This window comes from Macadamia integrifolia, unplaced genomic scaffold (genome assembly GCF_013358625.1).
Source record: "Macadamia integrifolia cultivar HAES 741 unplaced genomic scaffold, SCU_Mint_v3 scaffold1019, whole genome shotgun sequence".
Lineage (NCBI taxonomy): Eukaryota > Viridiplantae > Streptophyta > Magnoliopsida > Proteales > Proteaceae > Macadamia > Macadamia integrifolia.
This window is the reverse complement of record NW_024868056.1, coordinates 58,169-75,391: the sequence shown is the minus strand read 5'-3', so window position 1 is coordinate 75,391 and position 17,223 is coordinate 58,169. Positions and strand designations below refer to the sequence as shown.

The 17,223-nt window shown below is 38.4% G+C and overlaps 1 protein-coding gene across 3 annotated transcripts in view; it reads left to right on the top strand.

Annotated features, from left to right (window-relative positions):
* Positions 1 to 17,223, top strand: part of LOC122062400 (regulator of telomere elongation helicase 1 homolog) — a 37,093-nt gene that overhangs the window by 15,219 nt on the left and 4,651 nt on the right. For all 3 annotated transcript variants that reach the window (XM_042626017.1, XM_042626016.1, XM_042626015.1), the window contains exons 16-22: positions 10 to 69; positions 190 to 305; positions 3,154 to 3,211; positions 3,288 to 3,381; positions 4,618 to 4,688; positions 4,787 to 5,443; positions 6,004 to 6,149. In XM_042626017.1, coding sequence (XP_042481951.1) covers positions 10 to 69; positions 190 to 305; positions 3,154 to 3,211; positions 3,288 to 3,381; positions 4,618 to 4,688; positions 4,787 to 5,443; positions 6,004 to 6,149 — 1,202 coding nt within the window. The remainder of the gene's footprint in view (positions 1 to 9; positions 70 to 189; positions 306 to 3,153; positions 3,212 to 3,287; positions 3,382 to 4,617; positions 4,689 to 4,786; positions 5,444 to 6,003; positions 6,150 to 17,223) is intronic.

The following is a 17,223-nucleotide window of genomic DNA, read 5'->3' as shown; positions in this document are numbered from 1 at the left end:
GTACTGTAGATTCGGCTGAAACGTGAGTACTTGGATCAACAAGTTCAATCACAAATGAAAAATTTTAAGGTAATGCTGATATTTCTCAACTTGTTAAGCTGCTCAGTGTATAGTGATGTGATATAGGCAATATTTGTGAATATGATGGTTATACTCGAAGAGGATAATTTTTTTGTGCTAAATTTGCAGTTTTTGACTGGAGAGGAATGGTACAGACAACAGGCATCTCGGGCTGTGAATCAGGCTGTTGGGCGCATCATTCGTCACAGAAATGATTATGGAGCAATTATCTTATGTGATGAAAGGTTTTGTTTCATTTACTTTCTGTGGCAAGAGTATGTGGGAACTCAAAAAGGGCATACCCAGTGCACGAGGTTCCCGCCACTGTGGGGTTTGGGGATGGTGTCATAATGTATGCAGCCTTACCCCAGCTTTGCGGAGAGGCTGTTCCCGACTCAAACCTGTGACCACTATTGAAGTACATTTCAATAGTAATGATAATGCTCCTACTGTTGCATTTACTTCTACTCTCTTAGTAACTGATGCGATACCCGGGTCACAGAACCCTAATTGGGTTCTCAGTGGGCTCACCCGGTTCAACAAAAGTTCAAGCACTTGAAGGGAGTGGCAAACTTTTAATAAACCAGATTTTCCAAGGGTTTACTTGGTGGGTAAAGGAGAGAGGACATAAAAGGTATTAGGAATTATAGTTCAGGGACAAACTTGGAAGCATAACAAGAATAGGGATAAAGTGGAATAAAGGGTAAAGGGGAGGGGGACTGGTTGGGGCAGGGAAACTGAGGTTTGAATCTCCTACGGAAGGGTGATTTACTCCGCAAATATTATTTCCAATAGATAGTGCACGAAGGAGATCAATCATCAATCACTCATGTGGGCTGCACTATCACCTAGGACAGGGTAAGGTAATGTTAACAGAAAGTAGAAGGAAGAAGGAAGAAGGAAGAAGGAAGAAGGAAGATAGAATATAGGTTTCACAGGGGGAAGGAAGAGAAAGAAGAGATGAGAGAGTGTGGGAAGGGATGGCACAAGCCACACAGGCTTCTTCTAATCAAAATCACTATTTCATTCTCAATTCTGAAAAATTTCATTATTAGTTACAGCATATATAAGAAACTAAAATTCCTAAAAATTAAAAACCAACTCCAAATAAGAAACTAAAAGAAACTAGGAAACTACTACCTCCTTACGTAGCTATCTCCTACCAAAGAAAATAAAATAAAATAAATAAAAGATTACATATCATCCTAATAAAGAAAAATAAATGTCTAATTTATCCTACTAGACCCAAACAGATCTGGATCTGGTTCTTGGTCTGGGTTTTAATCAGATTCAGCCTAGTCCAAGGAAGTGCTCCTGCAAAACTAACACATGCTAACTCCTGAATTTCATTATTGCTACTGTAAGATCCTTGCATCTTTTCCCCCCCTTTTCAACCAGAAAAAATTGAGATTTGACTTTTCATTAATTAGAAGGCATAAATTTTTTATTTTTGGGGTGAGTAAATTATATATTAAACCCTTAAAGGAATGGGAAAAAAATATTACAAGGCAATGATGCTACCAAGAGGCACTAGGCTCTGAACAAAAAAAGAGAAAAACATTTGGAACTTCCAAATGGACATCAGATTTTCCAATCTTTTGAGTGAAGAAAATAAGGGGCAAACTTAATATGGTGACTCTTTGGCCTATGCCAAGCAGATACTTGAGTGTCTTCCCAATAAAGCTCCTCTCTTTTTGCTTCAAATTTTGTGCTTCCTCTAGATTGTCAACATGATGAACCACTTTGTCAGTATGCTTCAACTCTGGATCTTCCACTTGAGAGACCAACTAAGGAGGCTGCATGCCAGTCTGAAATATGAAGGAATGATTTTCCATCACTGACTCCAAACTGGCCCCATATAGAAAGGGTTTGTCATCCAAATTTGCAACCCGAGTCATATCATCAACAATCACTGCGATCTCACTGGTGGGATCATTGTACTCCAGAGATTCATCATGCCAAGGGAGAGGGCTGGGGAGATAACTTAAAAAGAGAGCAAGATAGATATAATATTCAAATATCCCTCAAGGTCTATACAACTATACAAGAGCTACCAAAGGACTCAACTATCGATAGCGTCAGGAAAATATTTCAGTCATTTAACAAGGAAGCCCCAGACGAAAGTGAAGCTATTCCTATCTATGCTAATGATTTCTTTACATGTCAAAGTTGAATCAATCAAATACCTATGAAATATCATCACAAATTCTGGGGAAAAATCTGAAGTTCTCTTCAAAAAGTCATCATGTACATTTCCTTCAACAAACCCAAACCTGGGCATATGGTAACGAATTCCACAACACATTCCCTTTTTCACTGACTGGTCACTTGGACCATTGAATAAATGTTTTTGACAATTCAATGGTATCCACACCAAACAACCAAACCAAGTACGACAACACTTTCCTTAACATATATTTAACACATAAAGGTTTGCGCTGCTGAATCATTTTGGCATAAACAAAAATGATTATAAAAGGATCGTCTAATGTGAGAACCTTGTTTAGGGCAGCCCCATGCAAATGTAGATACTCTTGCAGAATGTTTGTCTCCCAAACCTGCTAACATCCTTTGACCTTTGGTCTCCTCTTCATCTGCCTCCTTGGTAAGGGAGTTGTAATAGGAATCTACTTTGGAACAGTCACCAGAACAACCACAACCAGAGCCTTCTGTCCTCTTCTCCCATCTGTACTTCATAACTGTATGAGAGTGCAAGCAAATTATAAACTACTTCAAGTTTCTAATGCTGTACCATATATTATCTGTGGCACTATTCCATTTACGCACAATCTCTGAGCCAAAAGGTTAAGATTTGTGCACTGAGCTTCTTTTAGTTGACTATGGGGACATCTAGAATTTTCTAGATTTTTTGATTTTTTTTTTTCTGTAGAGAACTATTTCTAGAGCAATGATATTTGGAGCATCTGTAGACGGGGAAAGCCTCTTAACATCTGATTGCATTCAGACTATTCTGCAGTTCGCGTCTCTTGATTTACTTACATAAGATTTGCATTGGAGCAGTTGTTCTACCATTCAACACTACAATTTTTGCAATTTTTTTGTACACTATTTCATCTTCTTTTCTTTGAACAGGTTCATGCAACCAGGTCGGCAAGGTGAAATGTCACTTTGGCTGCGGCCATATGTCAAGGTGCACTAGTGTGTTTTGGTGTTATCCTTTTTTTTCTTAGTTAAACCTTGCACTTACTTCTGTTCTGCTCTTGCAGTGTTACTCTAATTTTGGTGAAGTAGTCTTCACGCTAACTCGGTTTTTCAGAGATGGAGGGAAATTTGATCTGAAAACTTCAAACAGAGGCATCAGTTAAGTATATCTTCTAGCCAAGTTATTAAACAATGGGCAACGTCTTACCTTACAATTCTATTATATATATGATTTGTTTGCAGATCTTCATATTCTTTTCTCTAGAGTTAATTTAGACTGCCTTAGGCCTACTTAGTATGCTTCACTGTTTTAATTATGTTCGTAGGAAGCAGTTATGGGGCACCATTTTCTCATGAAACTGTGGGGATAGTGATGCAAGTAATTTGGAAAATATGGGGTTTTTTATTTTTATTGGAAGTAAGCCTTGGGTTGGATTATATATTTGTTAGGGCTTTGTTCCAAGAGCTTTTCACTATAATATGCGCCACTTTAATAGACCTAAAATTTGGGTTAGAGGTAGGAATATGTGATTTATCAGTCAGTTAAGTTATGGGCCTTCTAGAAGGGTTTTTTTTTTTTTTTTTTTTTTTTTTATTTTTTAATAATATATTTTTTAAAATTTGTTGGTGATGTAAGCTCTCTATTAAGACAATCACAGGCTTTTTGGAGTTCGCTATAAATACATGTACTGACCTTCAGGCTCTCGCATTGATTAGAAGAAATAAAGCATTCAAATTTTTTGAATTTTGGTTGTGTATTCAGACCATACCTTTTAAGGATTCATTGTACTTGGAGGATATCTAAATTGAAGACTAAGGTAGTTTCCTTAGTGGAAGAATCGATTCTTCCGCAAACTTTGGTGTATTTCGAGCTTGGGGTTTATCTGTTTAGCTGGATTTCTAACATGTTTTCTTTGTTTCTCTATATCTCTGTCATATGCTAAGGTCAGATCCACTCACTTCCATACCCTGTGACTATACTGTTTTATCAATTTTCAGATCTTTTATTGTGGTTAATTTCAGTTTCTGTTCCTATTTTTCATATCTCATTCTGTTTAAAGTGCTGTTATTGATATCTGATTCTAGTAATAGATTACTGCAGTTCTATTAAAATTTATGACAATTCTTTATGGCAGTTAGATTGTTCGATATCTCACATTCCAGCCATCAGACTTTGCTAAAATTTGGCATACATGATTTGTAAACAGAACAGAACCTTTGACTGTAATAGGAACCTAATATGAACTGTTCAACCCTATCTGCTGAGATTTCTCCGTTTCTGGTTTATATTCTCTGTTCCATGATTATGTTTGAGCTAGATTCCAATTGGTTGTCTCTGGTTCGAGTTTAGTCTTCATTATGCTTCTGCTTGTTAATATTCAATGCATCTGATAGGGGATGTGAAAGGGGTGAAGGTCATCCAGCCTCAGGACAAATTCTTATGGGATAAACCTTGTATCGATTCGGTAATGTTTTAATTTTATCCAAGTACACTCTCTTCTTTATATCTATATTTTCTAATATGAAATTCTAAAAGGAGACAGTTGCTCTATCTTCTTTACAGATAACTTCAGTTGATGGATGTTGTTCCGAGCAGCCATTATCCTCTGTACCTGCCGCCGGTAGAGGCAACACCACGAGCCAGTTGGATGCAATTCTTCCTGCTAACCGCTCAACTCTTACTCCTTGCAAGCAAACTCATCCTTTGGCCATAAAATATTCAGGAGTTCTTTCTCATGGTGAGAAAAATTTGTGGGCTTCCAAGCGAAAAGATCAACACTATCAAAACAGTGGAGTAATTGATTTGACCATTGATTCTCCGTTGGATGAAAAGCCTAGCACAGCAGAACTTATGGAATCTTGTTCTTCAAAGAAGCCTAAAATATTGGAAACAGATTATGCTGTAACAAAATTTTCTGAAAACTCTCGTTTGAGTGAGCATTTATATGATGTCAAGACAGCACAATCAAACCACACTTCCATTAAAATAGAGAAACATGGAAAACAATCACAGCCTTCTGTAGGTGGACCAGCAGAAATTGTTACTTATGAAAGTAGTAGAAACTTGCAACATGCCCAAGTTGGTTCTTTAGTGATAAATGACGATGACATGATGACACAGAAGATTGCTAAGTTTTCTCCTGACAGGCATAAGGGTGTTAACTCTAGTACTGTGTCCTGTGTTGATGAGGAAAAGAAAGGATCTAATTTTCTGATTCAGGTAAATTGTTTTAACAGCTCATTGGCCTCAAATTAATTTGAATTCACATTTTTGCGTGTAAAACAGAAACTTCTTGTGGTCACTTTTACTCAGCTCTAGCATTTTGGTGTTAAAGAGTCTGGAGATAGAAAGGCATGGAAGTCCCTATCTTGTGTTCCCGAAGCTTCAAAAGTAGCTTTACCCAAAATTGTTAAATCATCTCCCTTGTGGATACTTCAGTTTTAATTTATTTGGAACGTGGTTTTTTTTTTTTTTTTTTTTTTAATGTACTACACATTATTTTATTGTTTTATCATTTTAGTTTAGTTTTGACTTGCTAGCTTTGTAAGGCAAAGCCTATGTGACAGCCTGCTGGTCCTAAATGGCCATGGAGCTGGCTTAGTGCTTTAGAAATGCTCAAATCTGCAGTCTATGTTGGAATCTTTGTTTTATGGTTTGCTTTGCTGTGAGAAAGTAATCAACTCTTGTGGTTCAGTGATTTATCTGGTGGCACATTCTAATGTTCATGGAATTGTATACGGAAGAAAAGAACCTGTTTTAATTTTTTGTAATAATTTCAGGTTCAAGAAAATCTTTCAGCAGTAGAGTATAAAGAATTTGTGGGTTTTATGAAGGCTTTGAAGTCCAAAACGATGAAGATTAATCATGTGCTGCAATCTATTGCAAGCTTATTTTCTGCTCCAGGGAGGTTTCTTCTTCTTAGAAGGTATTAAATGCTATTTCTTCTGCAATTAAAGTTTGCCATAAATCTCAACCCCCCTGACAAAATGAACTGGATAGTAGTGCACTTAACTCTTAAATAATAATTAGTCTTCTGTCATGGTTTTGTATGAAAACAATTTTCTAGTCTGAGTTGCCGCTTAAAACTCTTTACTGTCGCACCTCATCATTGTGGTATGACAAATATTGCTGGAAGCCTGGTGATGAATAATACGAAACAGTCCCCTTACCAGTCATATACAGACCAAAAATTGCTTGGTCTCATCAACATATCCTTTCACCTAGTTGATATTACATACCATCAGATATTTTTACTCTTTTAATTGACAATTTCATCCAACGGTTATAACATTTTAATCTTGAAAATCTTCTTCAATCTAGCAGATTCTACAAACTGCCTCATCCTATGCCAAATTGCCAATGGATCTGAAACAACAGTAACCCTACCATCATGGAATAAAGATCTGAAGAAAAATCCAATTAGATTTCAACTCCCATTGAAAAACCAGAGTGCTAATGACTCCCAATCAAAGGCTAGGGATGCTCAGATATATGATTTATCTACCTTCCTGGCGTCTCTGTTTTCTACCATGTTCTTTCCTGCATGCTTTCATTGATGAACTTGCTCTTCTCTCCTCTCTCATAAGTTGATGAATGATCAAAAACTTAAAGCTATCATAAATAAAGACCTCCCATCTGTGAAGCCATTTCTTCATCCTTTTGTATCTAATTTTGGTTTATAAGAGATCAAGAGAGCGGAGAACAGCAACTGGGATCTGCTCAAATATGGAGGTGACCAAGTGTTAATTTCCCCCTCTTTTCTAACATTGAGTATGCTACAACATATTTATATCATAAAAAATTAACATTAAGCCACATCAAGTCATCAAAAACCAACTAAACCAATGCACTCTGATAAAATTCTGAAAACATTTAATATAAAACAGAAAATCAACCCAAAATGCAGAACTTAAGTAATCTTCAAAGTTTAAATAGTGACCAGTCAGATACTCAAGAGTAGAGTGAAGTGTCAAGAAATCCGTATATATCCAAATACAACTGTTTTTTCATTAAATATCGTCAAAGATATCAACAGGAATTAAAAAGAATAACGCAGCAGAAAAAAAATTCATAATGCCGCATACGTCCAACTAACACAAATCAGCATTCTCTTCTAGCTTTTGTTTTTTCTTGATTAGAAAAATAAGTATTATCATCAATTCATCAGTCATTCATTTGCAGACCCATAAATGAATCTATTCCACCATTCGTAAATGAAAAACAAACTGGAATCACAGACATTGCTGAATAGTATACCTTCCCCAGAATGCTTCCAAGAAAATGAAAAAATTGAAGATGTCAAGAATGAAGATGTTGTTCGTGTATCAATCCTGAGACAAATACACAGTTATAGACCAAGAGTTAGCAGATCAGCAGTAACATTAAGTGGGGAAAAAGAGGAAATAAGAAGAAGAATGTTAAAAAAGAAGAAGAGAGAATCGGTAACACTTAACAGAGAAGAAAGATGAAGGAGGAAAAAATAATTTCCAGCAGTATTGTTAAGAAATTAATGGGGGGAAAAGGAAATAAGAAAGAATGGAAAAAAAATAAAAATTCCAGTGGCAACATATGGAAATTGAGGAGAAAAAAAAGGAGAAGAAAAGTAAACATGGTAGCAAGGAAGAAGAAACTGACTCAGCAGAGCTGGAAGAGCCTCTCTAGAAGCCGGAAAGGCAGGAAAGTGACTCCACGAGAGAAGTGGGGTTTCTGGTTTGGGTTTCACTTTATTGTTTCAGCTTAGGCCTTGAGCTTGAATGAGCGATTCACTCTCACTTCTCCATCTTATAAGACTGATTGCATGTGGCAGGGTGTACTATAATATGTACTCCTGCCAATGAAAAAGAATCAAGCAAAATACATAATACATAGGTTAAAAAAAAAAAAAAAAAAAAAAAAAACTAACATAAGGCGACCGCCTTTGTCACCAAGGCATGCCTAGGCGATGTCTTGACAACTAATATGGAGAAAAGTAATGCATGATTGAATCCCGAATTGAACAGCCCTACTTTCTAACTTAGAATGAGTTTTAGGGTCCCAATTCTAATATTAGTCCAATCTGGTTGGTCTCTCTCGCAAGTCTATTCCGCATTAGGAAGCAATCTTCATTTTCTTATCAACCAAATCACTGTGATACTCTGAAGTCTTTATCGTTGAATTGGGTGAGATCATGTCTGATCTATGTGCATGTGTGTTGGTGTTAAAGGGGTGTAACTTTAAGAGCAGTGAAGAAATGGCGTGAAATTTAGGCTTTCAAATATCATAACATCCCATGCTTTGAGGCTGCTTGATATTTGTCAGGCGTGTATCAAGAGTATCGTGATCTATCATTGTATATTGGTCTAATAGAACCAAAAATGTGCTGTATATCTCAAAAAGATGATTTTGTTTAACTTTTATCTATACTGTATGGTGAGATGGACAATTGATACAAATGATCCGATACAGGCTAAAGTTTATTTCTTGGTTATGTCCTATATTTGATTATGTTACGATCCCAGATACCTTTTAACCAAAACCAAAAGAAAAGAAACAAAGAAAGAAGAGAAGAAGAAGAGAAGAGAGAAGAGAGAGGTACAACCGAAGGAGACTCCTAAAAGATGAGAAGAGACCTGCGATCTTACTAGAATGGTTTGATCACAGGTTTTCCCTAACCTTAATATTATTTCATAAGAATGAAAATACAAGAATACCCCTAAGACATAAAGAAGTAACCCTAACTAAAAGTATTGGGCCGATAGGACAGAATTGACCCTATCGGTCTAGGGAACTAGCTATCGGGATCAGCGTCAGTCTCAGCACTCCCCCTCAAGCTGGAGCATACACATTACCCATGCTTAGCTTGGTACAACAATTACGAAAACTAGTAGCAAACAGAGACTTAGTGAACATGAACATATCAGCCCACTGATCTGACGAAGGAACAAAAGGGTCTCAATCAGCTTCTTCAGAATAGCATCACGAACAAAATGGCAGTCCACCTCTATGTGCTTGGTCCTCTCGTGGAAGACCGGGTTGCTAGCAATGTACACCGCAGTTTGGTTGTCACAATACATCTTCATAGGCTTGGTCATGGGAAATCCCAACTCCAAGAGTAAAGACCGTAGCCACATCAACTCAGCAGTGGTATGAGCCATAGCTCTACATTTTGCTTCTGTACTGGATCGAGCAATGGTAGTCTGTTTCTTACTACGCCAAGTAACCAAATTACCTCTAAAAAATGCACAATAGCCCGTAGTAGATCTCCGATCATTAGCAGAACCGGCCCAATTAGCATCAGAATAACCAACTAGTTCCATATGCCGATTAGGACGATAGATCAGCCCCTTTCCAGGAGCACCCTTCAGGTGGCAAAAAGCACAGACAACAGCTTCCCAATGAGCTTTCTGAGGAGACTACATGAACTGATTGAGTACTCCAATAGCATAGGAGATGTCCGGACGTGTCACAGTAAGATATATCAACTTGCTGATCAAACTCCTATATTGATGCACATCCTGGAGGGGTTCGCCATCATCAACCCCAAACTTCTGGTGAGGATCCATAGGGATATCAACAGGTCTGGAAGCAAGCATACTAGTATAAGATAAAAGGTCCAGCACGTATTTCCTTTGAGATAGATTGATCCCTTTCTTGCATCGGATCACCTCAATCCCAAGAAAATAATGAAGTTGACCCAAGTCCTTGGTCTGAAAGTGTTGCTGAAGAGAAGCTTTCACTTCAGAAATTCTTGCCTCATCATTACCAGTAAGTATAATATCATCAACATAAACTACCATGACAACCAATTTATCACCTTTGCGACGAACAAAGACAGAATAATCAGAATAACACTGAGAAAATCCACAAGTAATTGTGGTAGTACTGAACTTGTCAAACCATGCCCAAGGGGACTGTTTAAGTCCATAGATAGCCTTGTGTAAGCGACACACACGACTTTTATTCTCCCCCTGAGCAACATTACCAGGAGGTTGCTCTATATACACCTCTTCCTGTAGATCACCATACAAGAAGGCATTCTTGATGTCCAACTGAAACAGGGGCCAATCATGCAGTGTCAGATGTTGGACACAGTGTCTTCTGTTGATGCTAAACTGAGACTTTCAGGAGATTCATCTACTAGTATGTGCGATGACATCAATCTGTTGCTTTGGCACTTGCACACTTTCGAGGCATCCTCTACATCCGATGGTGGGTCTACATCCGCTGCCACCTTAGCTCATGCAGGTACCTCAGCCCTTCTTACCACTACCTCATTATGGGTGTAGGGAATAGGGTTAGTAGAAAGTGACAAGGCAAGACCATGGATAAGAGAGGGAATATGAGACAAGGAAACAAAGTTATCAATAGGATACAATTCCTTTGAGCAATTGGTAAGTCATTAGGCGGAGAAGGAGGAGCTTCACCAGAGAAAGGCGGCAGCGGAGGAAGTGAATCATTTGGAATATTGGTTTCTCCACTCGGCTGTCCAACCTTATTCTTACACTGATAAACCTGTAGAGGAGGTGAGTCACTGGCACTAGGCACATCAGGGAAGGGTATGAGATGGAATGGGTGGAGGAGATGGAGAAGTCCACTCCATACTAGACTGGGACACCTGAGGAGAAAAGAATGATGTGCCTTCAAAGAAGGTCACATCGGCACTAACAAAGTTCCTGTGAGTAATGGGGTCATAGCACTTATACCCTTTCTGAGTACGTGAATAATTAAAAAAAATGCACTTAGTAGACCTAGGAGACAGTTTATCTACTTGCACATGCAAATTATGGACAAAACACACACAACCAAAGACTCGGGGAGGAATAGGAAAACTTGGCAAAGTAAGGAACATAATAGAAAAAGGGGACCTATCTGAAAGCACTGAAGATGGCACGCGATTAATCAAGTGACATGCAGTTAAAATCCCATCATACCAAAAATGCTTAGGAACATGCATATGAATTATAATAGGCACTGGCTACCTCGAGGAGATGCCAGTTCTTACGCTCTGCTACCCCATTTTGCTGTGAGGTATAGGAGCAACTGGTTTGGTGTATCATCCCATGGTTGGCACAAAAATCAAAAATATCAGTTTGAGCATATGCTAAAGCATTTTCAGAACTAAAAATCTTAATCAAAATGCCAAATTGAGTTTTTATTTCATTATAGAATTGCTGAAACATAGACAAAAATTTAGATATGTCCTTTAACATGTAAAGTTATGTAAGGCGAGAATGATCATTCACAAAAGTCACAAAATGACGAAAACCAAATCTATTACTAACTCTGCAAGGATCCCATATATCAGAATGGACTAAGGAAAATAAAGACGGAATACGAGACACAGAGCGAGATGGGAAGGACACACGGTGATGTTTTCCCAACTCACAGGCCTCACATTCTAACCTAATCACAGACTTAAAACTAGGAAATAAAAGTTTCAACCTAGCTAAAGATAAATGTCCTAAAAGACAGTGCCATTGGAAAGGAGTCACATCCCAAATAGCAGTAGCAGCAGGAGAAGTAGGAGAACCACAATTGAGATAATATAAACCATATTTTTCACGCTCTCTATCAATCGTCTTTCTCTTGTGAAGATTCTGAAAAACACAGTAAGAGGGAAAGAAGGTTATTGAGCAATTTAATGAGCTAGTTAACTGGCACACAGAAAGAAGACTGAATGGGAATTGTGGAACATGTAACACAGAAGATAATTTCAGTAAAGATGTGGGTAATATAATACCATGGCCGAGAATCGGTGTAGAAGCACCATTGGCAAGAATAACAAATGTAGAACTGGTACTAGAAGAAAATGTTTTAAAAAGTGATGACTTACCAGTCATATGGGTAGAAGCACCTAAATCAATGATCCAGGGGGTAGAGGTAGTGGTAAGAAGGGCTGAGGTACCTGCATGAGCTAAGGTGGCAGCGGATGTAGACTCACCATTGGATGAATTAGAGGATGCCTCGAGAGTGTGCAAGCGCCGGAGCAACTGATTGATGTCATCTCGTAGACTGGTAGATGAATCTCCTGAAGGTCTCGGTTTAGCATCAACGGAAGAGTCTGTGTCAGTACCATCATTTGACACTGTATGATTGGCTAACTAGGTTGCCCACTCTGGCTTGCCATGTTTTGCCCCAGCAAGTCTTTATAGTATGATTGGGCTTCCGGTAATAAGTGCACTAGCGGGCTTCACGATCAGAAGGCTGTCCACCAGAACCTCGACCAGCCGATCCACGACCCCCCCACCACCACGACCACGTCCACGTCCATGGTTGGCAAGGAAGGTAGAATTGTCTTTGGAAGACTGATCAGATTTAGTTGATGAAGTGGTACGCTGCAGTCGCAAGTCGCAACTAAGTGTCATTCAGAGTAGGAACAGTATCGCCTGCAAGTAAATGGCCCTTCACTGCCTTAAAATCATTATTCAAACCAGCAAAAATTTGAAAATGAAAGACTCATTCCGCTGATCCTTCAATTTGTCAATGTCTATGGTCAAGGGATGAAAAACATTAAGTTCTTCAACCATTCCCCTAGAAGTACTATAATACTCTGAAAGAGGTCTGTCAGACTGGCGAAACCGGAACAACTTCTCATAAATATCATAGATACGGGTCATGTTCTTTTCTTGAGAGTAAGTTTCCTTCAAATCGTCCCATACTCCCTTTGCAGTAGAGTGAAATATGACATTGGCAGCGATATTTGGTTCCATACTATTCCACAACCAGATTAAAATCAAAGCATTCTCCTTCATCTATTCATCATAACCCTTATTAGATGATGAAGGAGAATCAGAAGTAGTATACTTAAGTTTATCCTTGGCCATAAGGTAAACCTTTACAGATTGAGCCCAAAATAGGTAATTCGAGCTTCCCTTGAGCTTAATAGAAGTAATTTGGACATTGACATTGTCCGAGGCAAATGCAGTAGTCACAGAGGTAGTAGACTTGGTCTTAGTCATGAGAACAAAAAATAAAGTAGACAAATAGAGTCGCAGATATCTGGTTTTCACCCAAAAATACTTCACCCAAAAATACCAAGAAAAATAGCAAACCAACCTGAACCACAACGACTGGATATTTGGCTTTCACCCAAGAGACCCGACTTCGATAAAAAAGGAAGAAGATGGCTGCGGTTCAAGTTCTTCAAATCTTCAGCATAGTACTAATAGAGCATGATCCATACACAAAATAAATCACTCCATGTGATTTAATCCATAGTAGATGCAGCAATAGGTGGCTGCACACCAGAAGATTTCAGCGCAAAACCGAGATTAGTGGGGAGGATTCTGAAAATCCTGATTTGATTGCAAAGGCTCTGATACCATGTTACAATCCCAGATATCTTGTAACCAAACCAAAAGAAAAAGAAAGAAAGAAGAGAAGAAGAAGAGAAGAGAGAAGAGAGAGGTACAACCGAAGGAGACTCCCAAAAGATGAGAAGAGACCTGCGATCTTACCAGAATGGTTTGATCGCAGGTTTTCCCTAACCTTAATATTATTTGATAATAATGAAAATACAAGAATACCCCCAAGACATAAAGAAGTAACCCTAACTAAAAGTGCTGGGCCGATAGGACAAAATTGACCCTATCGGTCCAGGGAACTAGTATCGGGATTAGCGTCAGTCTCAACAGATTCTCTACCTATTGAATAAGTGAAGTCTGTAACTGCTTGAATATTTCATTTTGGTGTTATGCTTCCATATTTCCAAACTGGGCACTTATGAATAGTTTATTGTTTTCTTTTTTTAGGCTATATTTTTAATTATTAAATAAGAATTTTATTGAGAATTCCATATTTGTAGGGTTGTTTTGGGTAGTAGGTTTTGTAGTTGTTAGTTGTGGCCATTGAGTTCCTATTTTCATGTAAGTGGTTTAATTCCGTTGGAGTGTTTATTAGAGGTGGGAATCAGTAAGTAAAGGGGACCTTTGGCAAAAATTAAACACTTATGTGTAACCGGACGCTTGGGATTCCCTCGAAGCAATCCAAATTTATATTTTCCCCTTGATTGCAGTCAATAAAATAGGGAAGAGAATGGAGACGTACCAAGGTGGTATTAGAGCCTAGGAATGGACCATCGGGTGGAGAAGTTAGAGCAAGATGTGAGTTCTCTAATGACCAGCCAACAACAGATCATGAACAGACTCATATAGCTCTTTGATAGGCTATTTGCTCGGAAGGTGGGAGTAAATTCGCAAGGTCTATCGGGAGGCAATGGTGAAAGGTAAGGGATTAATGGTGGAATGCAACAACATAGTTCTCAACATTCTTTTGCCCCTAAACTGGTTAAGTTGGATTTTCCTCATTACAATGGCGAAGAAGATACAACGAGTTAGTTGTATTGGGTTAAGCAATTATTTCAATTCCATAGGATTCCTGACAAACGGGTGGCTTTGATGTCAATCCATCTTGAGGGCGATACCCAATTATGATTCCAACTGCTTAAACAAGAGAATGGTGCAATTTAATAGCAGAATTTTGAGATGGACTCCACTTAAGGTATGCTTCTATTTAGTTTTTATGATCTCTTTGATGACTAATCAAACTTCAATATGGTGAATCTGTACGTGACTATTAAACCTAATTCAAGAAATTTCTAGTGAAGTTGCACCATGACCATCTTCCACAAAATAGACAAGTTAGTTGCTTCATTAGTGGACCAAAGGAAAGCATTATAGCCAATGGTTTAGCTGGGAGGCATGATTCCGTATTGGCAGCAATTGGGTTTGAAGCTTTCAATTTGCCCCCAGCGCAAAGATATGCCTTTGTACTTTAAGGAAAGCCTCACTTTATGAGGAAGAAACCTTCAACAATCCAACTCTTCGGTTAAAAGGGTGTCTCTGGAAGATTTGCAAGAGCGATGTGCTAAGGGTTATGTTCATGGTTGTCATTGTGTGTAGGCGACCCAAGCCGTTGAAGGGGGCTTGGTTGGATGCAAGGCGACCCCAGTTGTCAAGGCGCTTGGATGCCAAGGCGCTTATGCGACGCCTTGACAACTATGGTTATGTTACAATTGCAATAAAAAATTTAGCCATGGACCCATGGACATCATTGTAAAAAATCTATTTGTGATTGAGGCTTGTTTTGAGGAAGATAGGGACGGTGTAATGGGTGACGAAGCAGTTTCGTGATCATGCCCTTAAAGACGAGGGAAAAATTTAGGGGGATGTTACATCTGTAGCTTCCACAACTTGCCACATGTGCATGTACAATGGCTTTGTTCTTAAACATAAGGGTTAGGTTGCCAAGTCAATTGGAAACTTTAAGAGTTCCATAGTTGTTCCATAGTTGTAGGGTTGTTGTGGGTAGTGGGTCTCATAGTTGTTAGTGCTGTTAAATGGGGGGCTGTTGAGTTCCTAGTTTATGTAAGTGGTTTAATTCCATTGGAGTGTTTATTTAAAGGTAGGAATCAATGATTAAAGATTATCTTTGGCAAAACACTAAAGTGTATGGTATGATCTACATTTCTTCCTATAAAATTGGATTGCTTCGAGGTAATATTTTGTGAAAGATAATATTTATTCATTGATTCCCAACCTTAAATAAACAATTCCTACTCCGACTTACAACTCCAATGGAATTAAACCACTCCATTCTCTCCCTACAAGAAAATGAGAAGTCAACAAAGAAACAATAAGAGACCCACCACTATCAACCCTAATAACACTGTGGATTCTTAAAGTTCCCAAATGATTCAGGTATCCTAATCTTTATCTTAACAAAACGCACATGGTAAGTTGTGAGAGAGCTATGAATGTGACATCCCCCCTTAAAACATGCCTCAATTACTAATAGTTTTTGCATTGTTGTCCAAGGTTAAATATTTTTAATTGCAATTGTAACATAGCTCTTTGTGCATCATTCCTGAATTTTGCTAGAGAGATCCTTCTGACCAAAAGGGTTGGATGGCTGGAGGTTCCTTCCTCATTAGGTGATATATTTTCCCTAAAGTCCAAAGGCTCGGTGCTAGGACAAAGCTTTATACACACAATCGAGACAACCCAATTGCTATTGATAAGGAATCGGGTCTCTCAGCTAAAATGTCTGCTTTGATGCTTTCCTTTAATGCACAATGAAACAACTAATTTGTTTATCTCGTGGAAGGTGGCCCACCTTAGCTAAGAGTTTCTTGAATTGGGTTCGATAGTCACGTACGGTTTCATTCCATTGAAGTTTTCATTTTCTCACTAGAGAAATCATAAAATTTAGTGGGACCATACTTTAAGTGTAGTCCGTCTCGAAATTCTTGCCATGAAGCCACCACACCCCTCTCTTGTTTAAGTAGTTGGAATCATAATTGAGTATCGCCCTCAAGATGAAATGACATTAAAGCCACATGTTGTTCAGGAGTCCCATGGAATTGGAAAAAGATTTTAATCCCAACACAACCAGCTTGTTGTATCTTCTCTACCATTATAAACATGGAAAATCTAACTTTCCTAATTTAAGGACTAAAGAATGGTGAGAGCCATGGTGCTGCGATCGACCATTAACCCTGACGTTCCACCATTGCTTTGGGATGGAGCTTGAGAATTTTCTCCCACCTTCCAAGCAGATATACTGTTAGAGCACTCTGTAAGTTTGTCCATGATCTGTTGCCAGTTGCTACCCATCCATGATTCCACATATTGCTCTAACTTTTGCACTTGATGATCTATTCTCAGGCTCTATACTAGCTTGGTATAATCTCTGGTTTCTTCCTTATTTTGCTTACTGCATCAAGGGAAAACAGAAAATTGGACTGCTTCGATGGACCTGAAACCTCCGCTTACATGTTAATGTTTAGTTTTGCCGAAGATGAGTCTTTGTTCATTGATTCCCAACCTTAAATAAACAATTCCGTTCCAACTAATAACTTACGGAACTAAACAACTCAAATGTCTATCTACAAGAAAATAGGAGCAAAACTAACAAAATGTAGGACCCACCATTAACAACTATGGGGACTCTTTAAAGTTCCCAAATGACTGAGGTAACCTAACCCTTCTCTAAAAGAAAATAAATTGCTGTTGTGCACGGGC